This window comes from Symsagittifera roscoffensis, chromosome 7 (genome assembly GCF_963678635.1).
Source record: "Symsagittifera roscoffensis chromosome 7, txSymRosc1.1, whole genome shotgun sequence".
Lineage (NCBI taxonomy): Eukaryota > Metazoa > Xenacoelomorpha > Acoela > Convolutidae > Symsagittifera > Symsagittifera roscoffensis.
In genome coordinates this window covers 32298134-32324587 of record NC_087068.1, presented here as the reverse complement: position 1 = coordinate 32324587, position 26454 = coordinate 32298134, and the positions used below count along the sequence as shown (strand labels likewise).

The following is a 26454-nucleotide window of genomic DNA, read 5'->3' as shown; positions in this document are numbered from 1 at the left end:
CGTTTACTTTTTAAATAAATTTAACTTCGTCGACAAAAAAAATTAACTTTGTGACATTATAAAAACACTTCTGCTTTTTGTACCGGCTCAAAATATCTGTACTATTATGCCATTTTCACTCAAAAACAGTTTCATTAATATGCCGAGGAGCCTTTGGAGAATGTTCGAACACTGCTCGTTTTTGGCTTCAGTTTTAGTTAGTGTGCACCGAACAATGACTGCTAGTGTGCACCGAAACTGGTAACGGCTAAAAGTATTTGGACGCAAATCGACCTTTGACAAAAACCTAATTAGAGCAGTTCTGCAAGCGTCTTGGCCACACAATTGAGTTTCAATAATCCACCCTTTCATAAACATTGATGTTAAAACGATAGTATCCGGTTATTGTGCAAGTAGAAAAGATGTTCCGACCACAGTTATTATTTCAAGAAAAAAAAATTGAGAAAATGACAAAACTCAAGAAACAGATTTATTGTTCCGAATTGCGGAATACACATCCTCGGAGTGGTTTTTTTATTCAGACCAGATTCACAAAACTCTTTCCTCCCTCGGGGAGCGATCCCTTGATCTGCATGGGCCCAGCCGTGTTTGCACACCCCTATAGTAATCTGCCTAATGTCTGTCAAAGCTGCTCGTTTTATACTTTAATCGTAGCGAATCATGCCGCACTACAGAGTCATTTCAAATTGAGTTGAGGCAGCTTATTAGTCTCATTAATTCCTTACACGACTTAAAATATAACGCTTAAACTTTGATATTATCAGCCTAAAGTTCATATTTTTGCCAAAACTTAACTGACCAGAAGCTATTCGAGACCAACTGAAATGCAGTCAGAACATTCAGTACTTTACACTGATACGAGCAGTCATGTCAGGTTCATTAAAGATGTATACTTAACATCTTAAATTGGACGCCAAATTTGATTCCAAACAAAAAAAATTCAGACCAGTTTTTTGGAACACTGAGAACGAAGAAAAAAATGTACTTCAAGAAAATAAAATAGATGCAAAACATACTTTTTTCAAAATTAATAACAGAGAGACTTCAAACTCCAAAAGACAATCACTTTTTCAAGAGAAAAAACTTCAAAAATATCACCCAAAACTTGTATGTAGTTGTCCGAAACTATTATATTCTACGTTCCTCATTTATGCCTCTTTCTAGTAAAGAATTCAAGAAAAAAAAATTGAGGTGTAGTCTCTGAGAGTGGCCTGATTAGTTTTTTGAAAAGCCAACTAATAAATTTTGAAATTCCGTTGCCGACAACTTCCACAAGGCTTTTTAGATTTTAACCAGTTAACAAGAGGTAACCCCAAAAATTTACGTGACAAGCTTAAGCTGCCGGGCAATTTCGATTTCGTTTTGTGAAGAATATGAGTTAGAACTGATGTGTCCTGCTTGGAAAACACCGCTATGCAGCTGTTGTAAGCAAATATTCCAACTGAGTCTTTTCCCGTACTGATCTTTTTGTGCCATTTCACGGCTGATCATCCATTTAGCAGGGGAGAGAATATTCTCAGGACTGTTCCCCCATAATGCAGGGCTGTTCACAAGTGAGCATGCGTATTTTTCTACAGACGTGGTCGTACCTGGATTTTACATGATCAGACCTGAGTGAAACATGTTCATGCCTGTCGCAGACATGATAACGACTGACTGAAAACTTGACAAACTCATATTTATTTATACATTACTTCGTATCTTGACTAATTGGTCTTTGTTGTTAAAAATTCACTTTTTCAGATTTTGTTTGAAATGAGCTTATCCAAATTTACCTCCTCGAGTCAAATATCTTCAAATGAAGAAAATTATGTCGCATCTACATCCCAAAAAAGAGGAAGTCAGGTTAGTTTCGAGGGGTCAACGGGAGGGATAGTCGAAAAACTAAGAATCCCCGGTTTGAACTATAAAGCATTGAATTGAAGCAATTCGTCACAAAATTTTTTGGCCAATAATCTTTCAATTTTCGCGAACCAGTAGCCACAATAATTGCGAATAAATTAAAAAGATTTGAATGGTTGAAACTATTAATCTCATTGAATAAATTAACAACAAATATGCGACTACTTTTTAACGCATGATTTTTGTCTAGTTTTATTTGTTAAGCATTTATTCAAAGTGATGAAGTTTTGACTAACAATTAGTTTTATGTTGACAGGAAACAGAGAAAAGTATCCACACGCCCCGCTACCAACGACTCCCTGCTTGCAATTAAAGAAAGATGCATCTAACCACTACAGTATATTTTCAACAAAAAACTTCACCGATGTCAGAAAAAATCTGAAAAAAAACTAAAAATTTGAAGTAAAGTGTCACATTATCAAGCTGAGTTTATGATGTTGTTACAATTTAACCATTTCTTTAATTATCTTTTAATACTGAAGATACCGATTTGAGCATATTCGGTTCAGGCATGGTCATGTATCCTGCAGATGTGAGCATGTTTAGTTCAGGTATGATAATGTATCCTGCAGGTGTGAGCATGTTTAGTTAAGGTATGATCATGTATCCTGCAGGTGTGAGCATGTTTAGTTCAGGTATGATCATGTATCCTGCAGGTGTGAGCATGTTCAGTTCAGGCATGATCGTGTATGCTGCAGGTGTGAGCATATCTTCAGTTAGCACACCTGATGCAGGTCTGATGCAGGTATGTGCATGCCGAATATAGACATGCTGCACATCTGTTACAGACATGAATTTTGCATGATTTTACAATGATCAGATATGATTATGGCCAAAAAGTTCGGTACGGGTTGGTACCAAAAAATGTAGTCATATCCTTAATGTAGAGTAAAAAGGATAGAAGCAAACAATAAGCGCTGACGAACTCCTATGCAACCATGTGACATTCTAGAAGTTTTTTTCCTATAGTCATAAATTGTTTTGTTTTCGGTTAAACACGATTTGAAAAAAATATAGCAAATTCTTTGCTTAACATAGCTTCCTATGATTGACGGTATCAAAAGCTTTATTTAAACCAACAATTACACCGCAAACTTTGTATCGATTGTCAATATTCTTCCTAATTGATTCAGTCGACTTCAAAACTGCTTGTTTTGATGAGCAATATTTTCTGAAACCAAATTGAAAATTGCACAATCTTTGGTTTTTGCCAAATGAAAACATTAACCTAGATGATAATATTTTCCGCAGAAATCGACTGAGAAATAGAACAAAAAAGTGACATCATCCTCACAATACCAGAAACTTATATAAATGAATAAAACTTTTGCAATTCAAATGAACTTGGGAGAAATTTTTCACTGAAACAGTTATTTAAAAAATGCATAAATATTCTGACACCACAGGGAATGAAATCATTAAAACTGTGTTGTTAACTCTAACAACACTTACTGAGCTTGAATTTTTAAATTAATTAATTAACTTGAAAACTTCAGTAGTGTCTAATGGGGAAAAATACTGAATTTTGCAAACCCGGCAGGTTCATGGAAAAAATCGAATCAATTATCTATTTGTCATAAATTCCAAGACCTGGAAAATGAACGTTAGTCTAATTCGCATCGAGCTTGCACTAACGAGTTTTTAAATTGGGTTCTCGATGTCGTTTGATGAATTTGTGAAATTCTTTGATCTTATCTTTTAGCAGCTCCTGAAGGTTTTCTTGCTGATTTTTTGTTTTTTGATACCGCAATAAATTTATTTGTTCAGTTACGCACATATTTGCAGCACTTATGCTCGTCAGTTTTTTGGTTAACGTGTACTGTTTGTGAAACTTCGGTCTTTTACGAACAAGATTTTAAAATGAACTACTAAGGCAAGGGTTTCGTGAGAGTTCTTTTTTGGTACAACATTCATGAATGGGAAAACGCAAATCAGAAGCGGTTTGCAAAGCTGATTTGCAAAGTCTTTTGTTACATTAGAACTCAATCAAGTTTGTCAAAGCTATTTGAAGTTTGAATTAAAATTTGGAAACTGTATCGACATGCGAGGTTTTCCCAAACCTAGCTAAAGCCCAAGTTGTCAAGACTTTCCTTGGTGACAAAACATTAGTGGTGACATGAGAAAATACGTAGTAATCCGTTATATCGCAGGGTAGATTATACGCAATTTAATCAATAAAATCACAGTTGGTGATAACATGGTCAAGGGAGCTATCTCGAGTCTGTCCGATTCGCGTTGGTACATTGCATTTAAATTGAGGCAAACCCGCATGATCAATGAAAATTAAAAAAAAGTTTCGCGTAATCTTACTCTCTAGTTTATTGTCAATAATAAAATCTCCCTTTTCCTAGAATTCATTATTTTTATTCGCCAAAGTGTCAAGTAGCTTCTCAAAGTCTTCAAAGAAACTCAATGAAAAGTGAGGTCAATTTTGTGGCACCTATGTTTTATAACAAAATCTCCATAACCGAATGCTTTGTTTTCGAAAGATTTTGCAAGAGGCATTGATGCCGGTAAAACTACAAAATTCTGTTTCAACAGTCTGTTTCTCCAAATAGCATGAAAAATTATCCAGATTTTCTGAGAGAGATCCTATTTTCAGGGAGAGAAAGTCTAGTTTGTTGCATTTTTTGATGGAATTTGTTCATTTAAAATTTTTTTAAATGTCGGCAAAAAAAGTCTTAAGAAAGAAGTCAAAGTGATTGAGCATCAACTATTGATTGCAGTTAATTGTTTTTCCTGCAGGTGAGAAGCTCGTAGAAAAATTAGCATGCCGTTTTCTTTCATCATGTTATAACAATGCATTATAATCAGAGTTATGAGCGTCATTGGTATTCAAAATTGAACCAGGTCCAGTAGAAGGTCAATATTTCACTTTGAGGGCAACTTTTTCAAGTTGATCAATATCCTTCTTCGAATAAAGAGGACGAAACGTAACTCTACCCTTATCATCTGGAACAACCAATTGTACTTTGCCATTATTAGTCACTGTTTCAGTTCCCTTGTCCCGAGCTGTCAAAAAAGTTCTCGGCTAAAAGGGGCAAGGCTCTCAGTCAAATAAATAGACTTATCTTTGTTGCCTTTCACGTTGAAAAGTTGCCTTTTTGATCTCCATGTGAAGTTTTTTGGATGAAAGTAGATAACTTTTACAATAATGGCAGATTCTAACGTCGAACCCAGATAATGACAAGCTTTGATGTCCCTAATGTTTACATAAAAGTGAAGTTCGCCACACACAAAAGCTCAATTAATCTCAGTTAAGTTATCATCACATTCCAAATCAGGAGGATTGTTAACAATAGCGGTGTCCTTACTGTTGTACAATTTTATTTTCAATATTCGGCTTTTCATATCCTCCATTTCAATACAATCATATACCAAGTCCTCACTATGTGTTTTGTCCCAATGCGCAACATAATTTTTAGGATAAGCGATACGTTTTCTTATCGTTCAACTTAGAACCTAAAACTTTTTTAAGCCTTTTTTAGGCTTACCTTCCAGGGTGGATCCTTGAAGGCGTTAACACACTCAAAGGCTAATAAACAACTTGAAAAGTCAACGATTTAAGTAATTGGCAATACAAATGTCCGAATATGGCTTATTTTAATGCAGATAGAAAAAATTTGAAGGTTATTGAGAGAACAAAAAGAGCGAATTTCTGCTATATTTGAACATTTTGTCTTGAAAACTTCATAATTTTTTTGGAATTGGAATCACGACGGAAAGGGTTTCGATGAGGCATACCACCCCACGCCATTTGAAGTTCATCTGTGCTACCTGAATTTGAACTTAACCCAAAGTTCCTCCATATTTGCGCTGGTCGGTACATAAAAAAACTCGTAAGTCTGGGATGCTTTTGATATTTTTCCTGCGAGGTAGAAGATACCTCCCAGAAAAAAACAGTAGAACATTTGAAGCATTTTTGGAGCTTTAAAACAAAAGTTTAACTTCAGAAGCGTGTAAAATAGTGAGCCAGGATCAGTTTGGTTACCAGTGGTGGGTATTTTGGTGTATATTCCGGCGCCCAGTCTGCTGCTGCTGAGTGAGTAGTTGGGGCTGAGCTGTTCGGACAGTCTCCTCATGGCCAGAGTCAGTTTTCCAGACCCAGATGCAGACACTACTGGTGGCTTATTAGATACACTGCCACTTGGCACTAAATCACTGCCTCCTTCGTCCTCGCTGCTCTTGCAGGTTGAGTCCCTGCATTAACATGAACGAACAGCTGCCAAAATGTTTCATGTCTTAACGTATACATAGTTCCCTTTCCAGCTGAAGTGCCAAACAAAGAATTACTCTGATGTAAATGTGCTCGTAGTTTTGAATGGACAGTTTCAATTTCAATTTCATCTTCGGCCTCATTTACGCAAGTTTTTATTATTATGAAAAACAAACAAAAATATAAAAAAATAAACATTCAGTTTCGATTTACTCACCTCAGAATGGATTTCAAAGGTTTTGCATTCACCTCTCCATGGCAGTTCTCCACAACGCTTTTTCGCTGAAACAGCCACAGACCTATGCTCAAAATCAGTGGCGAGTCTAGGATTTTCTCGAGGGGGCGGATTTTCAAAAAACTTTCGAAAACTTTGACGACCATTATTTTTTAGGTCGATGAAATTGATTTTTCCGAGCTCTCCTCAAGCAGTAAAAAGACGCTGTTTTGGCCAAATTTTCTGCGCCGCAGGCAAATTTTTGAAAAACAGGTCAAAAAAGCCGTTTTTGGCCATTTTTGGAAAAACTTTGACCAAAAAAATCGCGTTTTTTTGGCGCGCGCTCCCCCTCAAAATTAAGATATATTGGCGCCCAAGGCGCCTTTAGAAAAATTTTAGGGTCGGTTGGCCAAAAATGGATTTCTTAAAAAGTACTAAAGGGGGGACCCTTTGGGTCGGCAGGGGGTCGAATCCGCCCTTGAACAAAATGAAAAACTGTTAATATTCGAACTGAAACTGACGTGGTTCTGGTCTGGATCTGCATCCAAATCGTCATCAGTCGATGCACCTGAAAGTCACAGATATTTGCCCTAAGTGCTAGTAATGGTTATATCTATTTGCTAGTGATGGTTAAGATTATGAAAATTAAGCAAATGAAAAATTGACGTTAAAAATTAATTATAGTATGATTTTTCATTGAAAATTTCCCTAATTTCACTTTTCATGGACCATCAAATTATAGTCCTAAGAACGTCAAGATCGAAAATTTTGTTAATAAAACTCACAACTTAAAAAAAAACAGATTAAAACGAAATTTCTAATTATGCTGGGGAATCTGAAAGTTACTATCTTTTTTGGTACTAAGAGTCAAATATTATTTTTTCTGATCCGACCATTGAAAATGGATAGGAACTTTGTATTCGGCTGTGTTTTTCTTCTTTTTCTTGTTTTCCACGCAAAATCAGGTACCATAAATTGCGTTGATAGATAAACCATAAAAAATCAATTCCAGTCGTAACTCGTCTTCGTAATTCGTTTCCAAAATTTTGTCCCAGTAATGAGAGAAACAGGTTTATAATATTTGACTTTTAGTCTAAATAAGAGCGAATAAAGCGAACGAGCAAGCTTACAATAACTTAATTATGCTTAATTCGAGCCGTGAAAACTTAGTTTTTATTCAAATTAGGTTAGTTTTTGTGAATTTTTTTAACGGGAATCAAAAGTTTTTGCAAAAAAAAAATTGAAAAAAAAAAAAAATTGTTTATTTTTTAAATAGTTTTATATATTTTTTGTTTTTCTGGGCGTTTTTACCCAAAAAATGTTGTTCTGTTTGCTTAGATTACTATGACTGTCGATCATGTCTAAGTTTTATTTCTTCTTTCAGATCCTTTCATCACACCACGCAGAAAAAAAACTACACTTACTTAGAAAAAAAAACTAGTTTTTAAGACTAGGGTCAGAACATTCTGTGCTACTTGCACAGTAACTGGCTATCCTTGTTAGCTTTTGAGGATTTTCAGATGGGCATATTTGGTCTCCCAGTTGTTAAGTGAGTTTTGAAACAAGCTTCAAAAAATATAATCAAAAACCATCGAAAGGAAAAATGAGCGCGAAAAAAAGACCACGCGACATTTTTTTAGTGAACACTTACATCGTTCAGAAGCACGTAATGAATGGAACAAGCAACAATCTAAACGACCAAATTGGCATTACAAAAAACCTCAAAATATCAGTTTTTAACTAAATGTAGACAACTAGGTAACAGCTAAGCTCAATAAAAAACTTTTTGAAAATCTGTGTTTTTGTCAATTTCCCGCTAAAATAAAAAATCTGAAGTTTTGAGTTGCTACGTTTATGTAACAAATAATTGCTAGTTGCTTGCAAAGAGGGTAACTGCATTCCGCAAATACGTGCAAAAAACAACCTGCGGAATTTGAATCACTGCCCTACAGTTTTTGCGGATAAAAACAGTAGGAAAGAAACAAGCAGTTCCAGGCACCCATGACACTTATATTGTCAAAATTAATCAGCGCAGAACACAAATACAGGGAATTGGCACAATTGCTGGGCACTAATTAAAGTGAGTTAGGTCGAAAAAATATAACTCCTACAATAACCTAATTCCATCTTGAGCGAGCAAAGTGAGAGATAACACCAAAATTTTAGAAACAATTTTCTGATTTCTTATCATTTCGTGTTTCTTATTCACTTTTCGGAGACAACAGTTGTCTTGTCAATTGTAACTTATTCACGGGTTTTCTGCGCCATTGTATATTTTTATCATCACATCATGCACAAAAACTAGTTGTAATTTTTTTAAAAACCTTATTTGTATTTTTTTTTCGAGTGTGATCGGAATATTCCGTGCTACTTGCACAGCGACCGACTATTTTTGTTGGGTGGTCTGCTTGTTTCAAGACATTACATAAGCCATAAACGTCCTAATAGTTGGTAAATATGCACTTTTTATAATAAAAAAATTACGTTTTTCATTATATTCTGAGGTAGTTAACTGAAAGAAACAGTGCTCGCTGAAAGAACTTTTTCTTTCTCGTAGCAAATAAATGATGCATAGACATCCTACTAGTTATGATCAATGATTTTAGTCGATCTGTACCTAGAGTTAAATTGTTATTTGTATTAAAAGATAAAATAAAAGGGTTGATTGAACAATTCAAAAAAAAATTTAAAAGTGGTTGAAAAAGTGTCTTATAAGCCAAAAAAAGTCTGAGGTAAGCAGTTTCATTATAAAGTTTAAAAAAACATCAGAATCTTACCGCTGTCAAATCTGGTATTCCTAATAAAAAACTTTTTATTCAAAGGAAAAAATAGTGATAAATAACACAAGGAAAATGTTTGAACTCGACTGAGCGAGTGGGGAAAAAATTGGAAAAATTTGGGCGAATTTCCTTCAGATTGTCTTCCATTTTCACTGATTTTTTATAACTTTTATAAAATTAAGATTTGCAACCTTTTGATTTCCTAGCAATTAAAATCAAACATTGAAATTATCAAGGCAATTTCTCAGTTTCGTACCTGCCATAGTTTTTTACAAACGTAAAATCTTTTGCAAGGATTGCAAAAAGATTGGGGGCTCTTTCGTCGCGTTGTCTCCTTTTCACGTAGGATAATTAACCAGTCCATCTGATTGGCGAAAAACTTGTTTTCAATATCTCGGCCAAAAGCAATAGAAAAAAGTGAGCCCGATCTTGAAAGAATTAATTCAATCGGAGATGAATCTAAAAAGTAGAAAAACAAATCGAGCCTAAATTGAAAGAAGTATAAGAAATACTACAGCTGTGACTTTTTTTCGATTAGAAAATCATTCCGATTATTTTGTTTCTAGAACATTCAAGCTTTTGCATATCCAGTTACATGCAGTGCCGTAAACTGCAACAATGTGTTGAAAAATCAGTTGAATGTATGTTTTGTATAGTTTCAGATGCTTGATATAAGTTTGTCATAGTTTAATTACATAGTTTTAAAAATACTAGCGAGAACACGACAAAAGAACCTCTATAAAATGCAATAAAAAATGTAGAAATAAGTATCCAATTTGCAAAAACTAGGCAACATATGAGAGACGAACCTTCGATTTAGAGATTAAGAGTCTCACTCACTAACCACTCAGCCATGGAAGCTTTTTCCTTAACAAACACTAGCCACAAAAAGCAGAGAACAGATGCTATGCAATGTCTAATGCTACAGTGAAATTTCCAAATAAGTGAACACTTTTGATGAACACTTTAATTTGCAAGTTATGTGAAAAAGAAAGAAGGTTCGTAATAATACACTAAGATGATCGCAGTGTAATTACAAACTGACCAAAGGGAGAAACGTGCATCTGAGCCTCTCAATGATTAGGAACCTCGAGCTGAAAAGTCACTTGCGGAGAAAGCCTGGTACCCCCTCAAAGGTGGCTTTCTAACGGCAGGTCGAAAAAAAATAGGCCACCTACCTCCGTGGTCTGTTTTGTTCTTGTTCTTGTACTGGCTCCTGCGCTGTCCCCTGGCAGCCTTTATGGTGGACTTCAAGAAGCCTATTTCCTGATCCACTGCAAACAAAACAATCGCTAGAAAAAAAACGGTCTAAATTTGACAACCAAAGGTCAAATAATTTTCTGTTTGTGAGAAACACGGTGAGTCGCGGTGTTAACTAAATGTTGAAAACTAACCACCAAATAATGGGGCTAAAAACAGCAGGAGAGCGGTTTAGAGGAGCACTTGTAGAAATGAATGTTGTGTGTACCCTTCTTTTTGAAAGAGGCTGAGTTGTTGTTGGGCACGGCTGATGCATCTGGTCCTCCAGATTCAATCTCATTGGGGCCGGCACTATTCGGGGTGAGGGTCATGCCGGCTGAGATGTCCTGGCTCTTCTTCCTCGCGTTGCGAAGGGAGGAAAAGTTGGTGAGATGGGAGGCTGCTATGGTTCCGCCTAGACAAGTAAATAAACAAACAGGTAACCATAATTATAAAAAAAAAACAGATGCTTAAACTAGTATATCAAACACCTAGGGTAAGTACACTGAACAAAAACTCATCCGTGTTGACCGAAACTGTCACTCGTGCAATTTTGATGATATTTTATGAACAAGTCGTGATGAAGTGAGAGCAAGAACTCAGTTTCAGAAATGGATTATTTCTCAGAAGAGAGCAAGAAAAGCCTAGAACATACATTGTCATGTGAGTCCTTCTCGTTGGCCTTCTGATAGATTACATGTATATCATGAAAGTAGTTGATTGAAGGTGCTATATGTTATACGTAAACCTGGACCAAATTGCAAATGGGATATGACCAGATAGAGAGAGATAAGAAGAAACTGATCTTGTTAACAATTCCCCCCCCCCTTGTTACCTTGTAACGAATCTCCCCCCCCCTTGTTGCCTTGTATCGAATCTCCCCCCCCCCCTCCCCCACCCCTATAAAGAGAGAATTGATCAGCTAAGCATATACGAATTTGGTACCTCTTTACAAATCTAAGGGGGGATTGTTAACAAGATCCGAAAAAACGACCGATGATTAGAAAGCATAAATGTCTAAAGCATAGTAACGATAACTATCTAAAACAAAGAAATAAAAGAAGCAGAAATAAAAAAAGCTGCAGTAAGACTTCAAACTTAAACTCATAATACCATAAGATTTAATATTGCATCTATATTCTCGGAGTTACGAAGTTGATGCAAAGTAAAAGCACCCGACGCAGGGGGAAAACACCTAGAGCACACTTAAGATTAATGAAGATATTTGTGGGCCATCTATTTGAGATTAGATAAGAACAGGTAACATACCACTGCCACTGCTTAATAGCTCATCATCCCCCACATTATTGGCTGAAATCAACAGGTTAGTTTTGTTCACACACAGAAACTGTCACACCAGATTTCTATGCAAACTACAACTTGCCTTATACGTTGCACTGAGAACCTTTTCTTACGGTCAAAACGTATGAAAAAAGTGATTTTATTGGTGAGTTATAACTAATTTCACGCGTAACAAGTGATGCATAGCGACCGTTTTTGATGGCGGTTTGAAAGCAAAACATTTTGAGAGACAGATTGGGCTAAAAGCATAGTTTTCTAAAGCTTTACAGAACCAATTAAATTTGGCATGAGGGAAATATGGCGGATCATACTGATGATGAGGGAACAAGAACATCATCAGTTGAAATTCAACTGTGCCATTTGCTAGCTGTTCTAATATGTGATCTAAATTGCTTAATAGTACTTAGAACAGAACTGGAGCCGAATAATTTAGTAAAGAGTTAAAATAGTCGGCTTTGATCAGTATACAAGCTGGAGGTGGTACATGTTTTACATTTTGGCTGCTTGTACAGCTCAAAGTTCTCATTTTAAACCAAACTTCAGCTGTTTGAATGAGAGATAAAACTACATATTTAAAAATTTGTTCGCTTGATATGAAGAAAAAATCAAAAAATCGTGCTTCAACAACCGCTGAATTGTATGCTTAATTGGTGATTTATTTTTCTAATAGTGACTAGTCTAAAAACCGAAGAAGAACTGTTGAAAAAGTCAGTCAATGGACGAAAAATCACGGGCGCAGCTACTCAGGATAGTTTTTAAGTCCAGGCCGGAACTACTGGATTTGGCTGCGCCCAAAATAACCCCGAATATCAGGAGACGATCTCACTACAACCTGAAGAAGTTCGAGCGAATTGAGCGACTGGTGGAGAAAATACACGATGATATTTTACTAGACGACTTCGAAACTGCTGTCGAAAAGGTAGGGCCACTTTCATTTTGATCAGTAAAGGAGAACAAGTTCTCGATCCTATTTTTATCGGTTACCAACAACTTTTGTGTGAATATATTTCTCTTGAACTTATTTTTCAAAAAGTGCCCAAAAACGGTTTTTTGATTGTTTTTTCAAAAATTTGCCCGCGGCGCAGAAAATTTAGCTACAATAGGGGCAAAACAGTGCTTTGGGAGAGCTCGAAAAATCAATTTGGTCGACAAAAAAAAAGGTCGTCAAAATTTTAGAATTTTTTTTTGAAAATCCCCCCCCCCCTCGAGAAAATCCTAGATCCGCCCCTGAGTAACACTTAACTGATATGACGCAATCGGACTGATAGCTTGGCGTGCTTGCTAGAACCGAGCCACAAATTTTTGCACTAAAATTGCACGGAAACCCAGCCCAATGCTAGATTTTCGATTGTCCTTCTGGGACTTTCTGGGCTACCTGCGAACTTTTTCTGGGCTACCTGGGCACCTGGCTATCAGAGTTTTGTATTGAAAAGCACCAAGTCAGCGTTTGCCGCCTATCTCGATCGTTCTGCATTCAACAATAGTTACCCGTGCTGGAAGTATAATCGCCACATGCTAATCGTCACTCATATAAATCAGAATAATAATAATTTTGGTTTATGTGATTAGCAGAGGATCTATGAAAGGCTATCCAACCTGTCTGAGCATAGTCCGTTTCTCATATTTCCCCACATTCCAGACTGAGTTATTCTGTTGAGCGAAGCTCTTTTTTGCGACTCAAGTCCGTTATTTTGCGTCTACAACTCTCACGTGGTACCACTATTGTAGACGTAATTGGCCAGGCTGGGGATCGAACACACGATCTTTTATTAATTAAAAAATTTTATTACCGTGCCCTTGAATTGAAATTTTTCTAAGCATGATCCAGGTTTTAGAAGGCTGTCCACAGGGCCATTTTTCCACAAAAACAAAGCCAGAGCATGCTAAGCAAAAGAACTTATTTAAAGATGGCACACAGCTGACTGCTTGCTAGTCTGCTCCGAAAAAAACATACAAACTTTTGGACATATGTAAAGAAAAAAATTGAAAACTTTGCTTATAAGCAGTTGAACGATTGTCGACCAATTCAAGGAAACGGGAAAAAATGTCTATCTTTTGAGATGAAAAAAAATACTTACCAGCTTAAAACTTTTTTAATTTTTAAAACATAGCCAACAGACAGTTGGAAAAGAGTCGATGACCGCAAGTAAACAGAACAAATACTGGCTTGTTTTTTATTGAAAAAATCTCATAATTAAAAATTATGACTGCCAATTTTTTGATAACAATAACTCAATTTGATAAAACTGGATCATTAAGTGAAAACTTTTTTTCCGCTCGAAAATCTGAAATTCAAATTCCCAATTCAAAACTAGAAGCCGGTTAAGTTTTTCGTGACCTTTACAATTTTGATGTTGTTCGATAGTGGATTTTACCTTCTTTTTAACAGAAAACTGAATTGAACCAAGAAATTATTCAAAAGTCAAACCGCCATAAAATAATTTTAAGCCCGAACATTTTTAAGTATTTTCCTGAAAAAAAGTTTTCGACCTATATAAGAGTCTGAACTACGTTCATCGACTCTTAAAAGCTTTGGCTGGCCCTTTTTAAATAAATCACACCTTGTTACTCCGACCATTGAAAATGGGGAGGAACTTTGTTTTCGAATGTGTTTTATGTTTTTGGAATGCAAACAACTATTGGAATGCGTTGAGTAATATTTCATCGTAAAAAACTTTCACTCATAAATCGAACGAATTTAATTTTTTTTCAAAAAGTTTTTTCAGTGTCGATACAACCCGGTTTGAGATTTTGGTCCAATTTGTGGTCTTATATCGAGGAAATAAAATGACCAAAAGAATCATATTTTGTTTTTGATAAGTTAACTTCATTAATCGTCTGAATATCATGTCAAAACTTTTTCAGCCGTGATTTGGACAACTTTGTAAAATATTAGTATAAAATTAGTTTATTTTTCCAAAAAATAAGTTTTAGGAAGCTTATTTAGCGCTTCATTGGCAATAAATTCGAAAAAAAATTGTTCTGCAAAAAAGTGTTTTAAATTATTTTTAAATTCTTCTTTCATTTTTTGTTTATCTTTTAAAGACAACTGTTGTCAGTTATGACCTATTTACTAAGTGTATATGTATACGCGTTCGGTTAGTTCTCTTGTGGAAACACGCACAGAATACGGCTGTTGTTTGAAAAAAGGAAACAAAATTTTTTTAAAAGTTTTTCACGAATGGTTACCTTTTTTAAAAATTTTTTATGAATCGTCGGAAAATTTTATGCTCCTTGCACATAAATTGGCTATTCTTGTTTGAATTTAATTTAGCAAATTAATTTGAGATGGACAACCACTTTGAGCGTGAACAACTTTTTGCAGAAAAAATAACACTAAAAACCACTAGAACAAAATGAGCGTCTTCACTTGCTTTATTGACATTTAATCAAAAATTTGCACATATTTTTCATTTGACCCCGAACGTTTAATGCAGCAGCTGCGAAACCAATGAGATTCGATAAAAAGCGATTTAACGGTATACGATTTTAACGCTCAATGAAAGAGTTCAGTACTTACTCATTCATAGGCTATATCAAAAAAGGCTTTTAAATATTTCTTTTTAATATTTCTTCAAAAAGTATTTATAATTTGATATTCCCTAATTACCAAACAAATATCTGCTAGGAAGTTTTTTTTCTTTTAGTTAAGTTGGCATGTGAAAACAATCAAAATCTTTTCGGAAACACTCAAGAAAAAAGAACAAAAAATGAGAAAGCAGTAATTATTATCATTCACTGATTGAGTTTCTTATTTATAGATCACTAAGAAATGTCCAGTGCAAGTTCAGAAAATCCGGGCTATATACCACTGGATCAAAATACAAGACCTTGATCTGATCTCAGACACAACATCTAGCCTGAAGCCCTCATCAATCTGCCCTCTCCTCTTCTTCTATCACATCGCTAACGGGTCCACTTCCTTTTACTCACTCATATTCGAAATCATGCTTCGATTCCTGAAAATTCCCAGCATACGTGTCGAAGGCTATATCAAAGACCTGATGTTTGAGCCAGGCGATGAAGTTGACAGATCAAAACACATCTGGAACGTTGCATTCGTCAGTGACTCGGAAGGCCACTCAGATTGGCATCTTTTTGACGTGGCGACGGACGCCGAAAACTATCATGGATTTTCTTACACTGAAAGTCGAAGAACTTCCCAGAGAAGTTTCAGTCTTTCCTCGAATGATTTCGATAACAGGGCTAAAAGTGCAGCAAGTTCCAAATCTGTGGTGTCAATCAAACGCAAACGAGAGTCGATGAAACTGAGAAACAGAACTTCGTTCGAAGCTGAAGATTTGAATGTGTCTCGTTTCATCTCGGACGAATTTGATCGGCCTAACTCATCGCCAGCTAAAACCAAAGCTAAGACCGGCGCACTTCATACTGACCAGCATCACTTAATAGAAGACGCCTACTTCAGTCCAGCGCCATTCGACATGATCAAAACCCACTATCCACTTAACCCTGAACATCAGTTGACAGTTTACCCAATAGGCCTGAGACAATTCGAGAAGCTTCCGGTAGTCAGAGACATATTTTCCAGTCTTTATTTGTCTCTGAAAGGTTCCAGCGGGGATCCAATTGTGACCACTCAGGACGGGGAGGTTGAACTGACATTTGCTTACTCGGTTTCTCGACTGCTGCATTTCAACGTTGTTTTGGCTCATTGGAACATGACCAAATGGCACAATACAGGAGACACCTGTTACATCACTAAAATAGACCAAAGAGACAAAATTGCCGAAGTCACTGTTTTTGCCCGACTACCGTCTCCTGGGGAGTACAGGTTGAGTCTAGATGCGGCGCCAATTCTACTCGAATCCCCTTTTCTGGTAAAGCCTCGCGAAGCTGCATGTTGCAAAGTCATCTGGGAAAACGAGGGGCAAACCAGTTCATCAAAGCCTAAACCCCATTTGCCTATTTTATCTTGCACTGGTTTTGGGCCAATTTTGCCACAAGTTGCCAAAAACTTCGCCCTGGAAGGAGCATCAAAATTTGGGCGAATCATGTGTGAAAACGGGGTGTTAGAACTACCGTTAATCTGTGAGATACAGTCGCTAATTGACATGGAGTACAAAATTTGTGCGTATTACTACAATGAAAAGTGGGAGGAAATTAGACCTATTGCTGGGAATCTCTGTCATTTGCAGAAAACAAGACCATTTCGTAGCAAAAAAGGGCACAGGCATCATGAGCAATTGAAAACGGAAGAGAAAAACGTGCTTCTGGCAAAAGTAGAGTTCCCACATGCTGGCGAGTTTGCCCTCAGCATAGATTATTTCATCCCAATTTCGCTTAAATGGTCGAATCTAGTCAACTATTTGGTAACAGTTCAATCCACTCCTGGTGACGCGCTCTCGAAAGAGGCCACGTTTGAAGCTGTAGCCAAAACCGCGATCGCTTTTGTCATTCCCTCTTTTGTCGTGACCTTTGTACCCGACAGTGAATTGCCATTCCAGGGAAACATTTTGAACTGCCTCCAAAAACATGTGGACTCTGTTGACGTCGAGAATATTCTAGAAGCATCCATTCAAAATTCAAACGAACAACTAGATCTACCCGATGACGAGAAACGCGAAGGCTATGGTGGAGAGGATCGTTACATGGCAATTTCGAAAATGGGCGATGACGACAAAAGCAAGAATGCCGGAGTGTTTTTCTTCGAACTGGCAACATCAACTGAAGATGAAAAGGCCAAGGCCACATCTACAATAACGATTGAAAGTGAAGCAATCGGCACTCAAAACCTTGAAGCTGCGGCAAGGAAAACACCGTCTGCTGACTTGTCGTATGAAAACAAAAATGAGTCAGAGGCTTCAATAAAACTAGAGACTCCTCCGTTCATTGAAGAATCAGCATATTCGAATGAGGTCAATTCAAATCAAGAGATAGACAGTTTATCCTCCCACAAAGAAGAGGAAAACGTCTCAAGTAATTTGACAAACTTTGAGTTGGCGGCAAAAACTAATGAAAAAATTCCGAATGAGCCAGAAATTGACTCGAAAGAAATCGAAACACCCAAAAAACTATCAACTGTATCAGGAACTGTTTCTGAGGTTGGTGAACCAGAGTCTCAAGTTCAATTTCACGCAAGTTCCGAAGTGAAATTTGAGAGCGAAAGCGAAGAAAGTTTTCACAAGACAGAGGATTTGACCGTGGGCGTTGATGTTGGTGTCCAGAGAGCGACTCTGGACATAACACCAATGCCCAGTAGACCAAACACAGCTACAATAGAAGTTGTTGACGTATCAGAACCTAGAGAAGATCCAACCAGTTCTCAATCAGAAGCAAAAAGGACCGTTGGGACAAATAGTGAAAAAACTTCCGAGATGTCGATAGAAATATTTGATAGCAAACCTATGTATGATGATCAACCAGCTCAGTTTGATGAAGAATCTATTAATACCCAAAGACAGGAGAGCCAAAAAAATCAGTTGGATATTTCTGAAAAATCAGAAAAATCAGTGGTAACAGAAAAGAACATTTCTGCTATAGATATGGAGGAGGTACAATCCAAAAAATCTGTTTCCGAAGCCGAAGAAGATCATAGATCTAGTTTTGAATCAGAGATACAATCAAACAAATCCGTTTCGATAAACGGCTACCGCAACTCGACTGAAAATACTGAAAGCAATCATTCGAATGATACCGTAGATGATCGTGATTTCACAGCAGAGGTCCAATCTCGAACATCGTATTCAGTTGCCAGCAACAAACATTCAATAGAAATAAGTGATCAAAAAGTCTCAGACAACGGAAACAGTGCACCACTAGATTCCAGAAGAGATTCAATCGATTCGAAAGCACTGAGTGCACAGGTAGCGAGTGAGTCTCTGAAAGACGAAGAAGATAAAACCGACGAATTGACTTTAAAATCTTCAAATGACAAACTCAAAAACTATTTCGAGTCCCAGCTGCCGGATACGATCAATGAAACTCCGAAGATTATAAAAAACGTCAACTATGAAGATTCCCATGCACCTGAAAGTATACTCGAAAGTGAACAAAACTCAGCTACGTTAAAAACAGACAGTAAGCGTCAGTCAATTTCTGACAGTCTGAAATCTAAAAAATCAAATATTTCCGCTGGAACCAAAAAATCGAAAGCTTCCATGGAGCAATTCTTGGTCACATCATCGAATATCGAATTTTTTCACTCAGGTCAAAATATTCAGTCAAATGAGAATGATAATAAGCCCAACTTAACAAAATTAGCTCCTCGCGTTTACACCAGCAGTTACGTTCAATTAGGAAATGAAATTGAATACACCTCCGAGGAAACGGAAGAGATGAACCTGGAAAACAATGAAGGCGACCAGAAGGCTACCATGGAACTCACACCTCAACCTAGTTCACCAAACACAGCAAGTGAAGAAGTTGTTACGATTGAAGAGCCTATTGAGAAAGTAGATGATCAAAAGAGAGCAGTATCTCCTAAACAAGACAGTCTCGTCGATGCATGGGTAATAGCAGAGACGGGAGATCTCGAGATACACCAGTCAAAAAGGGAACAAGCAACCAACACATTTCAAGAAGATCAAAAAGTTAACGATGAAGCAGACATCTTGGTAATCGAAGAAAGGTCACAGACCCCATTACCAATGTCCTATTACAACTTCAGATCTATTTCCCCAGTAACTGGCAAAAATGTCGAGAAATGGGACTTTCAAGCATGTGAAAAATTAGAAGCTGATGAAGGCAATTTTAAAACAGCAGATGTAATTGAGAACACCATCAGCGAAGAATTTAACTATGCAGCAACCGAGTTGCAAATCAGCTATGTATCGTCTGAAACGCCTGTTAGACTGCCTTCGCCTGTCGTATCAGAAGCGTCACAGCGCTCGTCACAAAGTAATGAACAAATATCGAATAAATCGAGCGCAAAAAACAATGACCACGTGCTAAGTCATAAGACGAGTAATGCTTCTGCTAAAAGCGATTTGATAGAACAATTAAATAAGTCTGAAAGCTCTAAAAAACAAGAAACTTCAACTCACAATGCAGATAAAGCTATTACACCACCAGAATTAAAAAGTAATTTTGTTGCAGATGAAAACAATGCGCCAGCTTCAACTCAAACCAAAACAACTGATAGCATAGAGCAAAAGCAGCAACAAACAAACCGAACAAACCAACAGAAAAAATTACAACACAATGAGAAATCGACCAACTGTGGAGGAGCAGAGGGCAAGATAGTGCCAACACCTCCGTCACAAGAATCCAGCAAACTCAGAAGAAGAAACAGCAGAAAATCAGTAGGCGGAGCTTCAGTTTCGAGCTACAAGAGCATCATCAGTGATAAATCCACCAAACAAGCAACTGTAACGCCATCAGCTTCAAAAAGGGCACCTGATTTAAACAAGCAAAGTAGCCAATCAAAGATCTCGACACCTACAAAAACCAGTCGCAAATCGTCAATAAAGACCTTGTCTCGCAAAGAATCAGAGAAGTCGATTGGAACTCCAACAAAGAGCTCCGAAGAGTCAATTTCACCAAAAGGGAGTCAAAACCCCGAAGCAGTTCGAGTTGAAACTGTTTCACGGGTGCAGTCCAAAACACCGGTCCAAAACACCGAAGCAGTCGAAGATCTGAAAATTGCAACTCCCGTTTTGGGAAAAAGTAGGGAACATACGCAAGCAGACTTATCTAACAATAGTAAAGATATTAAACATTCAGAGGCGAGGTCCCAGACTCCGGTTGAAAAACCAGCGGAAACTGATCGGCCAAGTGAAAACGTTCAAGCGCCACTTTCAGAGATGAATGATAAAGCACACGAAAACATGGCACAGCGGCAGCCAGAAACATCAGCGCAGAATACAGTTAATCAGCAAGAAGAAGAAAATAAGTCTGAAAAATCCGTCTTTTCAGAAGAAAGTATTTTGAATCAGGAAGCTCAAAACTTAGATCACGATATAAACGAAAACACGGAGGAGCTTTTAAAAACCAAAGAAAAACGGATTGATGGCGACACAGTTGTGACAACAGTAGAAAATGAAGAAATTGATGAGCAAAATGACAATCGAGCATCTGAGGACAAACAGCAGGAAAGCGAGAGCGAATATCCAAATCTATATGAAACAAAAGTCGATGAAGACGAAAAAAGCAAAATGGGAGAAAAATCAGTTGAGAGTGAAGATCATAAAACACCTGTGCCACACATGCCATCATTACTACTGCCAACAAACGAAAAGGACACCAACAATAGAAACAACAGGCGAAGATCCACGATAGAAGAAGACGACAAAGTTCTAGAAGACATCGTGAAAACTTACAGTGAAAATGAAAAAATCAAAAGTAATGGCAAAACAACTCACAGAAGTTTTGTCAGTGTATCCACTAAGCCGAAAACATTGGAGAGCAGCGCTAGATTAGCCGATTACGCAGATAGCAGAAGAGAACTCTACCAGGCTGAAACATCACGGCGATCTAAACAGGACAGTCACATACAGACAAAGCTGAAAACAAACACGAAAAAGAAGAAAGCTGCTCCGGATGCGGAAGCCTCAGAGAACTGGAGTTCGAGCCAAGAAAGTGGAGTTTTTCAGATGGGAACATTCGAGAGTAATTTTGGCAAACCGAAAGAATCAGAAAGATCTGGAACTCCTCTGATGATTGACAGCGCTGAAAACGATGACGCAAAAATATACGAAATCGATAAGGATAAATTGATAGATTTGGAAAACACTTTTGACCAGCGCAGACATGAAAGTGACTCGTCGGAGAAAATTTTATTTGCTAAAAGTATTCCTAGGAGAACTTTTCACACAGCTACCATTCGAGGAACTCCAGCGAATATCGGAAGACCAGTAACGGAATCACAAGCACTACTCGACTTCAAAGAAGAAAATATACTAGAACTGGAAGAGCTCGTAGATACTTTCGACAAGGCCATCGAAATTGAGGGATCGGAACAAAATGGATCTTTGAAACCAACCAGTCAAGCGCTTCTAACAGTTGAACTTGAAAACTTCTCAATGGAAAAGGATACCGAAATCATAGAAGACAAATCATTGGAGCTTCCTATAGCCGTATCTTTGGAAGAAACAATGCAAAAGGGAATGTTCACGAAAAGCTTTAGAACACCTTGGCAATTAGAAAGCGGAACATCCGAAAGTATAGAAGTCACTGAAATTCCCGAATTTGAAACTGCCAAGATTATTGATTTCAACATTCGCGAACAACCAAAGCCGCGGAAAGCTAGCAAATTGGTGAAAACTCAAGATCCAAAAATATACGGCAAAGATAGGCGTTCAAAACGGTTTCAGGATCCAAAGTATTTGAATGTGGATCTAAGGGAAAAACCCGAGGAACTTAAGCGGCCACTAGGAGTCCTTAGTCGGTTTAGACGAGAGATGAAGCGACTCAACATCGAAAACGAAGATGACACGAAATCAAAGCCAGAAAAAACTGCTGAGCCGATCAATCTGAAAACATCAGAATCAGTCGATGAAACTGCTAATAGAATTGCAGATGATCAAAGTGAAGAAAGAGATCAAAAGGTGAACAAAGAAAAAACAGGAAAGGAAAATGAGGAAAAGAAAAATGGTCCATTGATAGTTAAATTAAACAGAGCGACTACAAAAAGAAATCTTTATCAGCCAAATACACCTCCAATGAATAAATCCAGAGGCTCTATTTTCGTAGACCCAATAGGTAAAGATCCGATAGCTCAGGAACCCTTTAGACACAAATCCTTCAATCGCAACTTGGCTCGAGAGCTTAAATCGTATCGAAAACCGGGATCAGTGGTCAAGGCTGTTTTGAAAGCGACCTTTATAGTGTTAGGCGAATCTCCGTTATGTCTAGACGATTGGGACGTAGTCAGTGGATTGCTTAGTCGAAGTCTCTACAAAGACTCCTTGACGGTTAGAATGGAAAACTTTCAGAGCGATAATTTGAGCGACAGCGCAAAGGAAAGAGCACAAGAAGTGTTGAGTCATATAGATGACACGGATGTTGAAAAAATCAGTAAGCCTGTGAAAATTTTACTCGACTGGGTGAGAAGTATCCTATAATTAAAAACTTTCAAAAACTGCCAGAAAGAGACGCTATTTTGAAATAAAGAAAAATATCTTTGTATGATACGTACTGCTCCTGTAAGTGCAATTCAGTTTGAACTTTTTAAAATTCTCATCATCTTTACTGGGACTGAAAAGAGAGAAAAGATAATAAAGTAATGAAAAAAGAATTACTTATGAATGGAGATTTCAAAGTTATCGATTTAAATGGCAGGCAATACCCGAATTTGCTTGCCGAAGTAATCAATATCTTCTGAATAGTAAAACCAGGGCTATATTTAGGAACTCTAAGGATATCTTTTTAATTTGGAAAGCAAAATTAACTCAGCAATTTAATCGGAAAAATGGATCATGGCCCAATGGAACATGACTCAGTTTTGAATTTTTGGATCATGACTCAATTTCGTTTGAAACCGAATATATCAGCGCAGCGCATGATTTCTGTCTCGTTTTTGGGCTTCATTTACATCCAACTGTTGTAACAAACCTTTCCCTTAAACATAGAAGCGAAGCTGAGCTTGTTAGCATTCAACAATTAACACGAGACCACACGAGGTCACGAGTTGCTCGACTTATGTTTCGACCGTCTCGATCAAAATTCTTTTTAGAATTCAGCATTTTCCCACTTTCTCGACCAGTTCAGATAAGTTTCTTTTTTCTCGACCAAAAAGTGATGTTTCTCGAGCGGCAAAATATTCATTAAGTTTGGCAGAACAGGCTAAAGATATGATCCGACTTATCCGAACAAAAATCACTATGTTTTAAACCTCTCGACCAAAAACTATTTTTCAATAAATTTGCTCAATATCAGTGGCATTGCCAGGAATTTTGAAGGGTGTTGTTTTTTTTCGACAATTTATGTAGAATGAAGTTTTGTACCATAAGTGTTGTCGACCTTTTATTTAGCTTGAACATATTGATTAGCTTTGCTAGCTTTTTTAAAACACTGTGAAGACAAGTTGATAACCCTACAAATGACAAGATGTGTTTGACTTACATTTCGACTGTGCGCAACCTGTGCTCTTCCACTAAAATCAGGTATGCTTCGACTCTGCTCGACTTGCGTTTCATCTTTCTCGACCAAAAGTGGGTATGTTTCGACTTTGTGCTCGGTTTAAAATTGCTTTTGAACAGTCGATTCTCAGCCAAATTTGAAAAAAAGCGGAACACGTTAATTACAGTGAACTCAAATAATAACAAGGATGTCGGTTGCTGTGCAAGTTGCACAGAATAATCCAATCATGTTCTCAATTTTTTGTAAATTAGTGTCCTTTTTTAAGCGTGGTGTGATAAAAACTATTGAACGAAAGCCTAAAATTTAAAGATAATCGACAGTCATAGCAAAACAGGCAAAATTGGCAGCCGTTTTTTGCCGACTTTTTTTTAAATCTAAAAGTTTCTTCGAATTTTTTGAAACATCCAAGAAATTGTTCAATTTTTTATATTCAAAATTGCGTCCGAAAAAATTTCTAAAACAAACTTTACTGGAATAAAACGAAAATTTCAGGGCTTAACTGAAATTTTCACAGCTTATTCTTCTCGCTCGGTTGCTTTATAAGCTTGCTCATCTGCTTAACTCGCTGGAAGCTGAGCTAAAACTCAAAAAATTGAAATCGATTTTTGTCGATACTGGGACAATTTTCCGAAACTTTTGAATAGTCGCTTGAATCACAATTGAAAGGGATTTATAATGATATATCAATGGAACCAATCTGATGATTATTTGTGTTAACTGATTTTAAGTGAAAAAATACTAAAACATAAGAATACAATTTTCAATGGATGTGTTTTAATGTCAAAGTTCGGAATTAAAAGACATGAAATAATAAATTTAAAATTTGCTTAGGACATTGCGATAGCTATCAATTTATTGTCTGCTTATTGGCGAACAGTTAAATAGATCACTTAAACAGTTATAGGTATTTGATTAGTGATTTTCAAGCAGCAATGTATTCGCTTTAAAAAAGCGGATACATCGCAAGCTATTAAATGTTAAAAACTAGGTTGATTTGAGTTTAAAAAATTATTTCTATACAGAAAACTGTTAAAATAAATTGATCTGTTGAAGATTTTGTAAAAAGATTTCATAAAAACGGAACATAAAAATTAGATACATACAGGTAGAAAACGAGCATGATTGCAAAAACAAGAGAAAGATCGAAAGAACATGTATAACTCCTTTTATGATATTGACGGCAAACTATTTTTTTTCAAGTTGAAAATTTTCAGTTCCCAAAATTTAGCAGAAAGTGAATTTTAGCAGTACAGCCATGTTTTCTGTACAATTCGTGCACACATCGACTTTTTTAATTTTTTCAACAATAAGTAACTTTTAAGCTTAAGTTAGTTCCAATGAGGCTCAGATCTGACAACATTTGACAATTCAATTGTCTGCTCATTTCGCAATCAGTCAATTTTAAATTGAGCGACCTGAATTTAGTTGCTTAACTTGAGTTTTTCTCCTTTTCGTTGAGATTTCTAAATACTCAAACTGATTAGATGAAATTTGTTTTCCATCATTACGTCCCTTTATTATTAAGGACGCCATCATCATAGACATGCACTTACCGGAAAATGCGCAGAAGAAAAGCGGAACTTGAATTAATTATAATTCAAGCTATGAAAAAATAGAGACTCTGTTAGACAATTTGTAAGCCTGAACAATGTAAATGATCCAATTTGATAAGCGCCTGAGTAATAAAAAAATTACTAAATGATTTAAGCATGCAAAAATATATTTTAAATTCTTTTCGAAGTCAAATTATTAGATTGATATATTATGAAAATTAAAATATATATATTTGGAGCCGAGAAAACTCGTTATTACAGCAGTCCTGTGGTAACACCCGGTTATGCGGCCCAAAATTACCAAAAATTTGAATGAACAGCTGGAAAATAGGCTATAGATTTCTTATAGTATTAATCAATTTCAACCAATCAGATTCGAACATCATGGTGAATTTATTAAAATACTCAAACCATGAATTTTGGGGCGCATGAAACAGAAGACCCCGCAGTCCAAATAAAGACTCAAATAGCTTGTTAATGTATCAGTCGATCTCCGACGACCACAGTAGGAACCGGGCCCGGTTTTTTTACGGGCCGGGCCGAGCCTCAAAATTAGGATCAGCAACTGGGCCGGGCTGAGCCCAGGCCTGACTTTTAGAAGATTTCACACCTTTCACACTTCCGTTAACACCTTAGGAAGTTCGTGTTTTCATTAAGAACGGGAAAAGGTCGGGCCTGAAATGTTTGTTTTCCAACCGGGCTGGGACATGCCATGAATCGGTTCCGGTTGCAAATTCAGGCTCGGTTCCAACTCTGCCGCGTTTTGTAACTAATTTTGCATGAAAAAACTAACCCGAACCCTCCTTCCGCCTTCAGTGATTGAAACAAACCACAACCCTTTCATTTAAAAAAAAACATAAGACAAATATAAACTGAATACAACAGTGATATTATCCTACTCGAGAGCTTAAGCAATTAAGCTTAAGCAACAAGTCAACTACTAATGAGTAGACGGAGCTGGAATCTAAAGAACTGTCACAGACATGGAGCTTATGGCTGGTGTATGTATGTATATGAACGCTACACTGACGTATGAATAGAATATACTCACTAAGAGGAACTGTTCGCATTTTCACTGAAATCAAATGCGAACAATTAAAAAAATATTCCCAATGTAGAGACCTTGAGCTCCTCAATGACCGCCAACAAGTTGAAACTTGAATAAAAACGTTTAGATGAAAAAGGAAATGGTGCTGCCCAGGTTCTAAT

The 26454-nt window shown here is 36.9% G+C and overlaps 2 protein-coding genes across 11 annotated transcripts in view; one reads left to right on the top strand and one right to left on the bottom strand.

The window, feature by feature from the left end:
* The window catches only part of LOC134850981 (protein unc-80 homolog), a 107142-nt gene that overhangs the window by 5212 nt on the left and 75476 nt on the right, over nt 1-26454 (bottom strand). For 8 of the 10 annotated variants that reach the window (XM_063866828.1, XM_063866827.1, XM_063866831.1 and 5 more), the window contains 6 exons: nt 11621-11662; nt 10581-10766; nt 10291-10386; nt 6854-6900; nt 6336-6400; nt 5894-6102 (listed from right to left, as the gene is read on the bottom strand). In XM_063866828.1, coding sequence (XP_063722898.1) covers nt 5894-6102; nt 6336-6400; nt 6854-6900; nt 10291-10386; nt 10581-10766; nt 11621-11662 — 645 coding nt within the window. The remainder of the gene's footprint in view (nt 1-5893; nt 6103-6335; nt 6401-6853; nt 6901-10290; nt 10387-10580; nt 10767-11620; nt 11663-26454) is intronic. The other 2 variants (XM_063866832.1, XM_063866833.1) reach the window with 1 other exon arrangement.
* On the top strand, nt 11700-22792 carry LOC134850982 (uncharacterized). Its single transcript, XM_063866838.1, has 2 exons — nt 11700-12572; nt 15415-22792. Exons 1-2 carry the CDS (start codon nt 12369-12371, stop codon nt 22672-22674), a joined length of 7464 nt encoding a protein of 2487 aa, XP_063722908.1. The 5' UTR covers nt 11700-12368; the 3' UTR covers nt 22675-22792.